This window comes from Primulina huaijiensis, chromosome 13, assembly GCF_012295235.1.
Source record: "Primulina huaijiensis isolate GDHJ02 chromosome 13, ASM1229523v2, whole genome shotgun sequence".
NCBI lineage: Eukaryota > Viridiplantae > Streptophyta > Magnoliopsida > Lamiales > Gesneriaceae > Primulina > Primulina huaijiensis.
The window spans coordinates 1,817,222-1,833,907 of NC_133318.1; the positions used below are offsets into that span (position 1 = coordinate 1,817,222).

Consider the following 16,686-nt stretch of genomic DNA (forward strand, 5'->3'; position numbering starts at 1 on the left):
GAACTGCTTCAATTCCAATAAAATAATGCGTCTTGCCAATATTCGACATATAAAACTCAACCATCATGGACTCTTTGAAGTTTTCAAACATGACACTATCATTACCCGTGAATATAAGATCATCAACATATTACTAGGAGATTAATCGATATATACTATCCATATGTGTGTGTTTGTGTCTGTGTGATCTTCCAAGTCTATATGTAAGAACACCGATTTCACATCTAATTAGAATATAGACCAATGAATATTGTGCTGCTAAGGAAATTACCAATGTGACCGTATCATACTTTGCAACTGGAACAAACATTCTTTTTTAGTTGACTCCAAACTCTTGTTTGTAACATTTTGCTACCAATTGTACTTGGAATTTTCCGACTTTTCTATTTTCCTTCAATTCACTCTTGTAAATCTACTTCACACCTATTGTTTTTTGTCTTTTGGAAGCTCGGTCAGTTCCCAAGTATTATTTTTCTCGATCGACGCGATTTCAACATCCATTGCCTTTTGCTATTTTGATTTTTTGACGACATCTTCTAAAAACTACTGGGTCACAATATGAAAATAGAGCAAAATGAAAAAATAGATCTTCAATTTTGTTAATTTCAGTTACTTTATAATATGTCATCTATGTCGGTCTTCTTCTAACTCGTTGATATCTTTGTCCATTTTCTGTCTCTTTGACTGAAATGTGTTGATTGATTGTTGATTGTTACTCGTTCTCTGCTGATTGTGCATTCTGATGCTACATTTCCTCTCCAATTTCTCCATCAAAATCAGCTTGAATTTGTTGTCTGACAATATTTTTATCATTTAAAATCTATTGAATATCGTGAATATTTTTTTATTGGGATAGCTGACTCTACCAATTCTCATGTAATTAGTAACTATTTTGGTTCAACTTTGAATACGAGTATTTTTTCACGCATATATTTTATCCTGCTGACTTGTATCTCAATCGAGTTGAGATAAAGTGATTGTATTTTGCTAGCTCAAATCAATCATGTCAAAGATTTTACTAGGTGTTTATGCACTCCCTCTAAATAGCTAGCCGATCTTAACAACATATGAGATTGCGTACATGTTGATAGTCATAGACTGAAGACGAAAGCTAGAGAATTTCACCGTTCGTTGTGCTTTAATTATTAAATAACAAAAAGACACTTGATTATTGTATCTTTTTGAATTAGTTCAATATAACTCGACATAGTATATTGATAAACTAATGAATTCCTTCAAAAGTAATGCTTAAGAATTTAAATTCAATCATTATAGAAGATTAGAGGTTATGTAGATTAACTGATATTCTAACTTTTTTATTTATTATTTTAATTTAAATTATTTATATTGCATTTGTTTCATTTTTTTATTTTTAATTTCTCTTTATTTTATTAATTTATTCAACTTTTTGTGTAATTAAAATAATTGTTTTTTTATGTAGATTTGTAATATATCAAATTCTGTCGGACGATATCCATACATGTTATTAAAAATTAACATGTACATTTGCGATACTATTTTGTTTAAAGATATTCAGATTATAAATTATTGTGATGAAAAACCTAGATCAGCTTGAATAAAAAAAATCGTTTTTCATATATAATATATTATATATTATATGTTCAAATAAAATCACTTTCACGTACTACGCGAGCTACATTTTTTTAATCAAATTTAAATACATCGACATTATCACCACTTTTGGGATAAAATCAACTCGTGCTAGCTATGTGTCTTGAAAGCTACTTCCATTATGCACAATGCCTCCATAGGATAGGATGATCGAACACATAGCATGGGGAAGACTTCAACTTTAGAAAGTATAAAAATCAAGAACACAAATTAGTGGCATGCGTGTAAAATTTGTAAACCAAAACACAAACTAGATAGTGGTGNTATATATTACTCAGCCAACAGAATCAACAAAAGACTTCGGAAATGCAGTAAAATAGTGTAATGATCAAAGTCCATCATTAATATTCTATAGCACTAGCTTTTGTTACCATTTTCTACAAGTGCACATGATCAATCAAAGATTTTTTGTCTGCATTCATGCACACTCATATATAATCATATATAGCTAGTAGTGTTTTTTTAGTCGTGTTTCACCGTAGTGATAATGTAGTACCAAACACGTTAACAATATCTGATATCACATTACCAAATCCGTGTGCAATATTCGATGTAATGTGCAATAAACCCTTTAATTTCTTGGAATTAACAGTACATGGACATCGATGAGTATTTGTATCTCAAGATCAAGTTAATTGAATTTGGAAGAATTTGCGCAACTTGGAGTTCATATTGTTCAATGAACGACATTCATGCCACCAACTTGAAGGTTGTAAATACTTGAATTTAAGTGTTTTGGTCCAAGTCTTTTAGTTTGCTAGATTTGATCTTTTCATGAAGTCTTTGGAATTGGATAAATTCTTTTCATTAACCTAAGTATATATTTTTTTATAAATATAATCGTCCATATTTTTTCAAAAATCTTTATTTGATTGCATATTTTAAAAAAATCCAATTTTTTTTAGGAAGAGAACTACTTACCTAAAAGGCAAGGAGTGAGTCTCATGTGAGACCGTCTCACGGATCCTCATCTATGAGACGAGTCAACACTAACCGTATTCATAACAAAAAGTAATACTCTTAGCATAAAAAGTAATATTTTTTTATGGATCACTCAAATAAAAGATCTGTCTCAAAAATACGATCCGTGAGATCGTCTCACACAAATTTTTGTCAAAAGACAAGTGTGTTAGGTCACACCGTCGCACCGTCCTATTGCCGAGTCTACCTTGATTTTTATTTAACAGTTGACTTTTTTTGTAAGTGTGAAACAAATTATTATTTTATTATTTTTGCTTGCTCAATTAATTATTATGTATATGAAGGTGGTTTATTTTATGAAATACATCACACACACACAATATATATATATAGGGAAATTGGCATTCAGTCTCCAGCCGTCGTTTTTTTTTGTTCACTCCCTGGATATTTTTTTAGTACCACATTTCCACATGAAGTGTACCGCATTTCCACATGAAGTATACCACAATTTGTATGACATAGTACCGTAATTTTGTGGGTAGGGAGTGAACCCAAAGAAATGTTTTGATTGGGGATTTTTCACTATCTTCCCATATATATATATATATATATATATGTATGTATATAACTGACCATTAGCTTTAATTATATACAAATTCAGAGAAACATTAAAAAAGATATACAATAAAACATGTGTACGAGCCAACTTTGACACGTTTTCGAATTAATTGCTTTGAAGAAAATTAATTTAAAACGATAAAAACTAAATAATATAATTAATATTTCTATTATGCTTGACTTGTCTTTTTTCAAGTTTCCATTTTGAATAATAAATGCTCGATGTTGTAGTAGAAGAGGAGAGAATTTTCAGAATTTATTTTGAATAAATTTTTATTTAAACCGGTCATTATCATAATAATAATAATAATATAATTGTATTTAAAAATAAATAAAGACGGGATTAACTTATAAGCAACATTGATTGGACAAGACGAGTCGTATATTACGCTTTGTGACTAAGAAAACTTCTTTAACCTCTTGGTGGTGGTCATGTCCTAGAAAATCATGTAAGGAATCTGTATGAATTATTTGAACTTAAATTCATTCTATTATTTATAGCTCATCTATTATCAAAAACATAAATTTTACGAGGAGATTCGAGATCCAATTATAAAAAATGTGTCGAACTAAAAAATTCCTTGATCACATTTCTATTTTGATCGATAATTTTTTTTTAAAGGACAACAAAACAATCCAATTTTATTTCATAAAATATATTTTAATAAATTTGTAATTCACTTATTACGGTCATAATATATATATATGCACATGTGAATCACATGTAAGGAACGCTTATATAAATGAAATAATAAATTAAAAAGAAAGAAAAAGTAAAACATCAATCTCTATATCTCATGTATATATATCCTAATATATTATATTATAATCAAATAAATTAAATTTTATTTTCAAAGCAATTTTTTTTTTTAAAAAAACATGATTAGAAGTCAAATTCATTGTATTTTAATTAGGGGTGGGAAAAAATACTGAATTTTCGGTATACCGAGATTACCGTAACGAAAAAATGTCGAATTTACCGAATTTTCGGTATACCGAAGATTTCGGTACGGTAAGGTACTGTAACAATACCTAATTTTTTGGTACGGTAACGGTATGCAATTTGAAAATTTCGGTATATACCGATATACCGAAATACCGAAAAAATATACAAAAATTTTAAAATATATAATATTTTAAAACAATAAATTTATAAAAAAATTTAAAATGTAATATTTTTTTGGGTATAAAACGGTATATATCAATACCGTACCGAAATCTTGGTATACCATACAATTTCGGTATAATCGATATGTTAGTTATATGTACCGAAATTTTCGGTATATCGATAAATTTTATACCGTATACTATATCGAAAATTTTCGGTATATCGATAATTGGTATACCGAAATTTTCGGTACAATATACGTTATAAAATTTTCGATACGATATGATACGGTATATCACCGTTAATTTTAATTAAGAAAATAATTGGGAACATAACGCGTGAATAAGTTATCAACCAAACGTGGAAAATGCGCGTAAATGGAGCAGGTGAAACAATAATATTTTAATTATTATTTTATATAACTAATTTAGAAAAATATCGTGAGATTGGTCAAAATGCCAGGTTATAGGACGCATTTTCTTCTACTTCTTCTTCCTACCTAAGGTGGGCTTGACTTTCAATTGCCAAAATAATACCATGTTTGGAATCTTCCCAAATCATATTTATGTTTAAAAAGTATCATATAATGCTCTTAATTTTACCGATTATTTTCTCGGGCCGAAAAATTATTCTGCTAAAAGACCATTAGAACGTAGTGCTCGAATTACTATATTGTTTTAAAAAATTCAGATCGTCACGTTATCGTCGCGTATTATACAATTTGATAACATGACAAACACTTGATCATATCTATATATACTATATATTAAGAATGTCTCTAATAAAGACAAAATAGACACCAATTTTTCTTTCCCATTTTGCCCTTATATAATTGGAATATTACAGTTTAGTTTTTTTTTTGTTTTTTAAATTTAACAAACTTTTTTTTTTTTTTAATTCCAACAATTCAAATAGCACTTTAGTCCCTCGATAATTTGTCAAATTTCACTTTAGTCTCTCGATAATTAAAAAAACACTGTTCACACACGCACCGCATGTGGAGAGTAACTAGTATATATAATTAATTAGTAGCAAAGTCGGATTGGTTCTCATGGCATACGCGCAATTAGATTAAGAGAACAATTACATTTGTTGGAAGAACAATTGAAAGCTAGAGATGTTACATGATTTAGGAAATTTGAGTTACAACGTATGACATAAATATCATAGACATGATTCATTGCAATTAAAAATAAAAATGTAATCAATTCATATATTAAATATTATATATAAATAGTTTTATCGAACATGTAGCATCTTCATCTAAAATCCAATACTTTGGTAAGGTATCATTAGATATTATATGAAAAAAAGTATATTTTTTGTTCAATAACTAGTATATTTCTATTTTTTTTAATTTAGTTCAATGATTAACAGTCTTACTTTACTAATTTGCACTTTTCAATCTCAGGTTTTTTTTTTTTTTTTTTTTTTTTTACAGAAAAGTGTTGATGGAATTCAAATTTATTGACTTTTTTAAATGAGAAAAATCGAATGTTATATAAAATGAATCAATTCCAATAAAATTGTGAAATTTCAAATATACATAATATGGTTCTGATTCAAAATATATTACTTACAATTTTCTATTTAAATCAAATATATCAATATAATCATGTGACAGAAAACTCTTGTGAGACAGTCTCATGAGTCAATTTTGTGATATATATCTTATATTTGGATCACACATGAAAAAAGTATTATTTTTTTATGTCAAAAATATTATTATTATTATTATAAATATGAACATTGTCGACCCAACTCATGAATAAAAAACTGAGAAACTATCTAACAAATAAACATACTAGAGATTACATGTACAATGAGTAAGCCATGATAAAGTGTCATAAGTGGGACTTTCATCTTTATCCATTTAGATTAAAAATCGGAGTATTTCGGTCGTCCACTATAGTAACAGACAAGCTCCACCTCAATAGGTGCACACATATTACTAAAGTAGATGTTGATAAATGGTCTAAAATATATATATTTTTTACAATATATGTTTTTTTTTACAAAAAATATAATTTTTTTTTTTAAATTTTTCCTTATGGAAACATTCACTTCTAGAATTATCAAAATAGGTCAGACCGGTCGGCCCTCGTTTTTACGGTGCTGGTCCCTTGTAATTCAATGGTTCTATCCGACTTCTGAGGCTTCGGAAACACGAATTTATCTACAAATTAACAAATTGCAAAATTTTGGAAAAATGGTCAAAGCTATTGAATCTTAAGTATCGCGTGGGGTTTCGACTTCTTGATGCCATTCTATTAAATAAATATAAATAATAATAAACAAAGCACCAATAAAAGATATTCAAACTTAGAACTTCAAAGAGTCATTTCCATCTTCCTTCCCACCTTCCCACAACTAGCGAGCCAAATCTTATTTACTTCCTATAAAAGCCTTTCATTTCCTTCTCCTCGTTGAGTACTGATGCCATTGGGAACACAAAGAAGCTCAAGAAAGCTCAGGGATTCTTTAAGGAGCAATCAAGTTTGCAAAACATAAGTAATGGAGTTCACTAGTGATCTGTTGAATACTTCATTGGATCTCAATGCCAAACCCCTCCGAATTCTCGAAGACCACCCGATACCGGTACGTGTGTTTCTTGACTTGTGATATCGTAGGTGACTGTGAAGTGCTCTGGCTCTGAGGCTTGTTTGGGTTGTTTGTGCAGAAACAAGAGGTGGGGAGCAATTTGTTCGAGTTGGGAAGAGACTTGACACTGAAAGATGAGGTGAGTAAACTTGATACACATTTATTTAGTGTACTCCCACAAATCAAGAACAGTTTTTTTGTTAAAGGGCTACGAGTGTTAAGAGTCTATAAATTAATGGGCTTGCCAAAAAATTTAAATTTCAACTTAAAAAGATCAAGAATGAATCTTGGGGAATCATATAATTTTGTGAGCAATGATCACGGTCACAATGCTGTGTGTCATCATTATGACATGTCCCGGAACCTCGGTTTCGGAGGTCTGAATGGAAAGATTTTGATAATGGGACAGAAAGATTCGAGTATAAACGCAACGAGATTGTGTTGAAATAGATCAATTGTTCTTGCTCGCTTCCATTGAATGACACTCTGGCGTGACAATCTGTTGCTTGTTTCCACATTTCAGAGAGATGCTTTGATGGAGGAGCTGAACAGAGTGACTGCTGAAAACAAGAGGCTCACAGAATTATTAACAATAATGTGTGAGAATTGCACTGAACTGAGGAACCAACTAATGGAATACACGACCAAGAATTCTCCGGCGGATAACAATAACGATAACAATAACAACAACAATACAGCAGCATCGAAGAAGAGGAGAGCTGAAAGCAGCATCAACAATGATGGGAACAACAATATCGACGGAAAATACAACACCGGCGCTTCTGAGAGCAGCTCTAGCGACGAAGATTCGTCCAAGAAGCGCAGAGAAGAACACCTCAAACCGAAGATTTCGCGTACTTGCGTTAGAACAGAAGTATCTGATACAAGCCTTGTAAGTTCGATCTTCTTGACGACTGTGATCTGAATGCTCGCCTAACTTTTTACGGTTAATTTTATACACTATCCCACAAATCTTGAGCCCACACACCTTTGTCCGTACATGTTTTCAAGCATATGTGTGAAAACACGAGAAATTAATAGTCATGAGAGGTTTTCAACGATTGTGAGATTTCAATGCCTAACTTTTTATGCGGCATTTTTTTTTGGTTGAATTCTTGGTGCTGAGAGACGATATTGTCTGTTGATTATAGATAGTGAAGGATGGGTATCAATGGAGGAAATATGGGCAGAAGGTGACCAGGGATAACCCTTCTCCAAGAGCTTACTTCAAGTGTTCTTTTGCTCCCACTTGCCCTGTCAAAAAGAAGGTAATTTCGAGCACTCTGAATCTTGTGCACCACTTGGTAGAACAGTTTTTTTTATACATTAATTCAATATTTGTCACGTATAGTAATGTATTAGATATGTAAACATCGAGTAAACTGAGTTTTAAGAGTCGGGTTCTTCTTTTTCAGGTTCAAAGGAGCATAGAAGATCAATCAATAGTAGTAGCAACGTATGAAGGAGAGCACAACCATCCTCAACCTTCGAAACTCGAGACGAACTCGGGGTCGAATAGAGGCGGCGTGGCGCTTGGCACGGCGCCTACCTCGAGTTCATCTGGTCCGAGGATCACTCTTGACATGACGAAATCGAAGCCGAGTCATGAAGAAACAAGAAACTTAAGAGGCAAGACCGATGCGCCAGAAGTACTCTCAGACTATTTCGTGGAACATATGGCTTCAACTTTGACAAAGGACCCCAATTTCAAAGCAGCCTTGGCCGCCGCCATCTCAGGAAAGTTTCTTTGACATAATGAGAAGATGTGAAGTGGTAAAATGAAATTGTCTGAAGAAGATTTCGAAGTAGAATTGGCGAAATTTGGATTATTGCTTTAGATTGAAAACATATATGTAGCAAATGAGCATATTCTTAAAGGAAATTTGAAACTGATTTAATATCAAAAAGGTTAATATATGTTGTTTAAATGATTTCTCCATTCAGTCTCTCTTGTTTTGTGTGACACGAAAATAACTATGATCAAATTTCATTTTTTAAAAATAATAATACCCAAGTGTATATGATTGTTTTCACACACATATATATATATGAGAGAGACCAAGATTATTTTATTCACTACCCGAAATAGTCCCGGAACTTTTAATTTTTTTTGCATATTGGTCCAGTGAACGCTATAAATAACGGAATATTCCATTGAATAGACCAAGTTCATATTTCTTCTTCCATTTATTATATTTGTATAATATTAATTTCTTATTATTTGTTTATCTATACTGCTAAAAAAAAAGTGTTTAAATCAACTAACTTTTGTATTACATTTATTTGCGCACATAATAATAAAAAGTATTTCATTATAATAACAGATATATTTACTTATGTATTTATAAAAACAAAAAATTATGATAAGATAAAATATAGAAACAATAAAGTCAGTCAGATAAAATATAGAAGGAAACAAGAAAGAAAAAAAAGTCAATTCTCGAACATAGCTATGTATTATTTGGCTATGCCACCATCACAGCTGGCCAAATGCACTTCATTCCATAACTACACCAACCAATTCTTGCAATCATCCTCGTTTTCTATTCCTAGCAGAAGAAGTTTCGATTTATTATCTTTGTCAACAATGAAACCTCCACTGGTGAAGCTAGGAATTCTGGACGAGCATACAATTACAGAGGGAACACCCTTACGGCGTTGGTTAGTGACGAGTCCTCGAGATCGAATTGACGATTTCTCGCTGCTAGCATGTAGGAAATTGTTCATCGGTTCATCAAAACATTATTCTTTCACACTAGAGAAAAAGAAGAAACACAATCACTGAAACAGAGAAGATAGTAGATTAAGCAAGAATAGTATAGGTGATGAGAGAACGAACATTTTATAAGGATTTGTACACAAGACTTTGTCCAACATTGAGTCAATCAGTAGTGTGGGAAACTACGATCTTCACATAATAAATTACAGTGCAGAAGATTAAAAAAACAACAAGAACATTCCTACATGGACAAGCCCAAATCATCAATATCTTTAGCTAATTCAAGTTCCGATGTATCAGCAGCTCGTTTATCTTCGTTTATAGACGTGGTTCCCTCATTCTTATCATTTGAATCACTTGTATTGATACAGTCCTGATGTCTGAAACAACTAATGAGATGGTCGTTTGTAATTCCGGCCACTTGCATGAATGAGTAGACGGATGTAGGTCCAACTCCTCGAAATCCTCTTCGAACTAGGTCTTTGCTCATGGTATCTGCTTTTGATGTCTTAATTGGAACTTGTCGAGGATAGCGGAAATTGCCAACAATGGGCTTATAGTTTACAAAACCCCAAATGTATCTGTCAAAAGATCCCAGCTCATCTATAATCTGCAAAATCAGTACACATACATGAACTTCAGACCAACAATAAATTATTTTAAAGTGGAGACTCAGACGAATCCAAAATTTGGAAATCTTATCCTATCACAAACAAGTTTCTCCCTCGAAAAGAATGGCAATGGGAACTGACCACAGATATGATTTGGAGAAAGCGGCTTCATTTGCTAGTTATATACGATCAGGTTTTGTCTACTAATGATTCTAAATCGCCACAGAAATTTTGCTTCAACATTTGCTTAGACAGTTACATAAATGGTTTGAGCTTTTGTTAATTTACAATGAATTAATTACCTTCTTCGAGTAAACAAGTCTTCAAGGTTATCAAGTCTGTAAGCTAATGAAATATTAAGTTACGTAAAGAAACCACTGGTAACATTCCAGTAAGTTTTTCAGAGAAATCAGTCTTGGAACAATTGAACAATCGAAAATGCTTATACACAGCAACTGATATTGGATAACGACCAGACAATTGCATAGCGGTAAATTTTACCCTACACGGAATTTGGGTATGAATCACCTTTACCATTTCCACTCAAATTGTCATTGGTCCAATATGCAAAACAAGAACTGAGTATTCAGTAAAAACATTAATTCCAGTTAACTTGAACTATTCGATTTTAAAATAAGAAATCAGTGCATACTTTACAAATTTGGCGTGCATTTTCGATAATTCCTCGCAGCTTCAGTTCGGACAAAAGAGAACTTGCAGGACTTCCAGGTAATGCTATTTTCTTGTCATTTAATTTTGACACAGCAACTGGATCAAAGTTCAGAAATACTTCTCTGAATAACGATAGATAAACAATGAATCAGGATCCTGAAAACTACTGAATAAGAGAAAAACTGTAAATTTCCTTTTTATGTCTATTGTCAGATTAACTGCTAAGATACCTGAATAAATGTCTTTTGCTAAGAATGACGGGCCAAGTTAATTCAGCCAATGCTGTGGAAAAGCTTAACAATTCAAAAAGTTTACTGCAAATTGTCAGAAGCAGATGAGTGAGTATTGGGCAAGCAACAAACGTAAGCAACAAATAGAATAAAACTGGTTGCAGAAAATGCATACTTGTCATTATGAACAGGAAGTCCCCATTCTTCATCATGGAAAGCAGCATATAATGAATCTTTAATGGAAAGCAAGGAAATCAGCACAAGGAAATTCAAATGCAGCTAAATAAGCATTCAGAGACATCATATAATCAAAGGGCAGTGCTTGTCAACAAAATATATAGAGGGAAGATAACATAATTCAACAAGACAACAATGAAACTAATGTTTTCATTCAAGACAATGTAGAACGCATATCGCATCTCTGGGCAGCAGAGACAAATCAATAACCATGGGTTGACTCAAGGGGGCTGGGCTTGAAAGGCAAATGTTGCCTCCAGTGCAGCAGCTATACATAACCGCCCATTGGCCATGGTAGACATAACTTTATTTCTTTATCAGCTCATGAAAAACAATCATTTAAAAGTGAAAAATAAACCTATGAACATATATCTTTTATCCGAGCTTCGGGCCATTTGGTTCATCAGCTGTTACTTTTAACCAGCCTTTTATCTATAACAAAAATTCTAACATCAGTATTTTTTTTAAAAAAAAAAATCTAACATCAGTTAATTTGAGTATTCGACATAGCTCTCCAGTTAAGGAAGAATCTCATTTGAAGTTCAAGAGACAACTGAGCAATTAGGTAGGAGAGAGAACATATGAAGTAATGGAAATATTTTCTCAGAAGCAAAAACAACACACAGCAATAGCCAATGGAGCCTGTAACTGCAAGCCAAGTTACATCGAATTGAACACATCAGACCACCTTGAGCTTCTAAACAGATTTTTGGAAAAAAGACACATGAGATTTTGATTCACTCTTGAGAAGCCTAAAGGCTCAAATTTCTTTTGATGTGAAAATGCCAGTTTCTGAGAGCTCTTATTCAATTTACAAGGAATAGGACAATATCGTGAATGAGCTCTTTCTTTTTCTCTCTCTTTCTTTTTATCTCGCTTTCAGTGGAAGAGGCACACAGAAGACAAATATGGGGTAACCAGAATGATAAATGCTTGCACAACAACAAATCCACAAATGTGGAAATGATGAAGGGCAAAAATTGTAACATTGAAGGTTAAATTTTCCATAAAACAAATTTAATGACTAACACGTTAAGAAATATGGCAATCAGAACAACAATCGATAAAAATATCCTCATCCACTCACTGATAAGAGATACTCCACACCATGAAAAGCCTAAAATACTGTATTTCAAAGTGTGGCATCCCTAAACATAATGCTGTACGACTGGATGCTAATAAAGCCAAAGAGACACTAGGAATTTCTGAGAAAACAACATTTTCAGAAACTTCCAAGGGTTGTAACACAAGTCTTTCCAGTTCCCCTTTTCTCTCAGTAGTTAATAATGAAATTATCTGTAAATTAATGGCAACAAGGAGACCGGAGGTCCAACATGCGACATTGCAGTATAGCTAATTGTTTATTTGATATCTGCGTAACTCCATTAAATAACAGATGACTATCCATTATAATGAATATATATTATAATCATGTTATAATACATAGACTGCCAACCTAAAACATACTTGACAAAGACTCTGCTGAACAAAAATGGTTCCGTATTTCAAGCACTGGAAACAAATAAAGAATGCAAATCCACAAGATTATGCAGAAGGTTTAAAAGCACTCGCTATTGCTCTTAAAATATCCAACAAGAACCATAACTGAATTACGTTGGATCTCAAGAAAATAATGCCGAAAATGCCATAGCAACCAGGCCACCAAACACGATATCTATAAATTCAAGAGCATGCAAAACACATACCAGTATTAGAAGTCACCCAAGCACACCTTTTCTGAACCACACCAACTCCGGTCACCTCGCCCTCATTCTCACCCCTTGCTTCTTTCCCATTTCTGTCAACCCTTTCAAATTTGTCCACTTTCGAGCTACATATCTGCTTACCTCGCAAAGGAGGGGTCCTCGGAGTAGCACTTCGTCGGTTAATTCTCCCGGTTGACGCCCTGCTTTGAGAAGATTCCGACGAGGCGTCTGAAGAACATGAAACATTAAGTGACAAATTCGGCTGCCGCTGCCTCAGAATCGACACGGTATTGCCTGCATTCTTCCCTAAACCCACCGGTGAGCATACTTTCTCTGTCCTCGTCTCCATATTCGGCAATGTCGCCGGAGACTTCTTCCCCTTGACCTCATCCATGCCCAAAGGTTTTTCTACCTTTCCACTTTTCAGCTTCAATATCGGCTTCCGTAATTCCACAGATCTGGCTTTGTTTCCCGCGGGTACAAGCACTGGTCGAGCCTCAAGTTCTTCAGCATTCATCGATTTAACCCTCGTCGCTCCAGACATTGTCAATTTACTCGCGTCAACAGAGGTTTTCGAAGTTTAGCAGACAAGTGAGATGTCAAGATCATAGCTTCAGGTAAAGTAGGGTTTTTCAAGTGAGATTTTGAAATTGCATTTGGTAAGGGAGATGTGAGCACGAGATCGGAACACTAGACGGATGTTAAAAAGGGCATTTTCAATTCCATATGACTACATAATCATGAGGAGAAGAAGCGACGGCAATTGGTGACGCAGCTGTCCTCGGCGGCGGTTGATCGACGGCGACGGTTCGTGGATGTTTCTAGAGAGAGAAGTGAGTGATAAATACGGACGGATTGAAGGTTCGAACCATTTAATGCTTGCCACTTGACATGTTGGACTTATTCACTTTTTCTTTAAAATTTACTGTTTTCTTTTATTTGAAAAATCATTAAAAAAATATTTGTATTCACATACTTTACATACATAAATTTATTATTATAATAATAAAAAAATATTTTAAATAATATGGTAATAGACGGTCTCACGAATCTTTATCTGTGAGACGGGTCAATCTTATCGATATTCACAATAAAAAGTAATACTCTTAGCATAAAAAATAATATTTTTTCATTGATGACTCAAATAAGAGATCCATCTCACGAAATTGATCTGTGAGACCGTCTCACAAGAGTTTTTGTGATACATATATCCACAAAATTGTTGATTTATACTCTCGTCTTCTAAATTATAAGTGATTCCAAGATTGTGTTAAAGATACAGTTCAGTTTTTAATTTTATAGCAATTTTCTTAGGCAAAAATTTATGTGAGACGGACTCACGGATCATATTTGTGAGACGGATCTCTTATTTGGGTCATCCATGAAAAAGTATTACTTTTTATGCTAAGAGTATTACTTTTTATTGTGAATATGGGTAGGGTTGACCCGTCTCACAGATTAAGATCTGTGAGACGGTCTCACATGAAACTCACTCATTTTCTTATGTTTTACTAATATATATTTGTATTAATTAAATTTTGAAAAATGTACAACCATTTTTTTATTTTTGATTAAATTAAAGAATAATGAAATGAATTTTTATAAAATAGAAACATTTGTGGAACTATTTTAGTCTCTAATATATACTAATTATCCTTTTCAAAACATATTATATCCAAATCACATTTCAATTATAATTCACTTATTGTTTACACAATTTCTTGATAATGCAGGCGTGGCAAGTGCTAAAAGCACAAAATTGTGTAAAAAAACGTAAAAATCTAACTTTTCAAAATCAAACAAAATTGAATCACAAATTTGATCGTTATTTCTAATCTCTTAAAATAATGTCTCTAAAAACTAAGGAAATTAATATGAAAATTGAGTAAATAAACTCTTTTCATGATTGCATATTTACAAATCACAAGAAATTCACAAAACATGGAAACTATCATAGAGTTTGCTGGAAATTGGAATGAAAATAACTTAAAAATGCTAGAATCTGGAATAAAAAGATGAAAAAATTTAACTACTAACTAAATTTGTAGATTTGCTGCAGGAGCATTTTTTGAGTTTGATGTTGTGTTCTCCTCTTTTCTATTGTCATTCTTGTTGTTGTTCTCAGCTTGAGCATTTTCCACACTTCCCTCATCTCCATGATTTCTTTCACGATCTCTTCCAATTCTGTCACCAGCCATGACTTCGTCCCACGATAACCTTACTTTCACGCTACTTATTGTCATACAAATTCAGATTTAGGGAAACAATCGATGGGCCTTCATCTTTCGGTCTATCTTCTTGGGTGTGGGCTAATTTTACTGGACCTAATAATTTTAGGTCAAATATGTGCCCTCTCGGGCATTAGCTCAGGGGGGCCAAAATTCTTGTAAATAAAATTCATGTCTCTTTTTACTTTATACATTTGCAACAATGATGCTCAAAGTTGCATTCCCTTATTTGGATTGTCTGTATTTGGAAGACTAGTCCAGAAAATCCACTTCCTTGTACCAATTAAATTTCAAACCCCCCTTGAAGCAATTCATCACGCTTTCCTTCCGCCTCAACCAATTTTCCTTCTACACATACTTGTGATAATTTCTTGTACAATCTCTGGACTCAACTAGATTTCCAAGAATTCACCCATAAATCTCCAAATCCTCTCTTTTGAAACTTCACACTCAAAACCTCTCATCTGTTGTTTCTCTTCATCGTCAGTGACTTCGTTTATCAACTATGTTCTTTGTTCACAACCACTATCAGTCTCTACTCCCTATATTATGGCCACCATTTATGTTAGTCATGCTAAGTTGCTAACCCATAAATCATTTTGATCACGATCCTCCTCACTCTTACCATCATACATCTGTCGTGCCTATGCTGCTAATTCTTACATATTTGTCACAGTTCTTCTGCTCTAGCATTCAACCGAGGTCCCCACCCAAGCTGCAAGCGCGAGTTGTCACTGCCTGCCCCTGCTCACGACTCCACCAGCAACTGCCACGATTCCCTGCATCTCTGACTGCCGTTGTTTCTTACTCTCGAGCCAAAATTTGGCCACCTTCTTCATTGGTTATTCTAGCCTCCGTGACTTTTACTGTGCACGGTGTTTCCAACTTTGGTATGGTCGTGACAGATCTTCTATCTACTGCAGTCAGTACTCCACACTTAGATGTCACTATTCCATTTACCTTTCCCAACATCATCACTTCAACATGTCTCCCATCATCATCACTTCAACATGTATCTTTCTTATTTCTTTTCTTTTCACTTGTACACTTGTACTTTATTTACCTGTATATAGATTCATATGTTGAATGCTTGAATTCTTGTGAGAAGTGGAATTGGTCCTTGAAGTTAGTTATTGTAAGGATTGAATTCACTACAACAAAAATGGCTTTTTCGCAGCGCACAAATACTCTTTCCGCTGCGCAATTGCAAGATGTTGAAAGTTCAAGATTATCCGCAGCGTGCATGCGCACGCTGTTAATACTATTATCAACGGCATGCATATGCACGCTGTTAATACAACTATCCGCAGAGTGCAATGTACGCCGTTAATATTCAAAAAAATCTAAATATTAGCGACGGTTTTTGACACAACTGTCGCTACATTTGCTAAATTTTGCGTAAA

General features: G+C 33.3%; 2 protein-coding genes across 2 annotated transcripts; one reads left to right on the forward strand and one right to left on the reverse strand.

The window, feature by feature from the left end:
- Positions 1-6,631: 6,631 nt before the first annotated feature.
- LOC140990991 (probable WRKY transcription factor 40) lies at positions 6,632-8,823 on the forward strand. The gene is made up of 5 exons (XM_073460890.1): positions 6,632-6,877; positions 6,960-7,019; positions 7,404-7,772; positions 8,032-8,148; positions 8,296-8,823. Exons 1-5 carry the CDS (start codon positions 6,794-6,796, stop codon positions 8,629-8,631), a joined length of 966 nt encoding a protein of 321 aa, XP_073316991.1. The 5' UTR covers positions 6,632-6,793; the 3' UTR covers positions 8,632-8,823.
- Positions 8,824-9,685: 862 nt separating this feature from the next.
- On the reverse strand, positions 9,686-13,936 carry LOC140956339 (uncharacterized). Its single transcript, XM_073413050.1, has 5 exons — positions 13,056-13,936; positions 11,288-11,345; positions 11,113-11,196; positions 10,863-11,004; positions 9,686-10,209 (listed from the first exon to the last, which is right to left on the reverse strand). The coding sequence occupies exons 1-5, from the start codon at positions 13,597-13,599 to the stop codon at positions 9,841-9,843; spliced, it is 1,197 nt and encodes a 398-aa protein (XP_073269151.1). The 5' UTR covers positions 13,600-13,936; the 3' UTR covers positions 9,686-9,840.
- Positions 13,937-16,686: the final 2,750 nt, after the last annotated feature.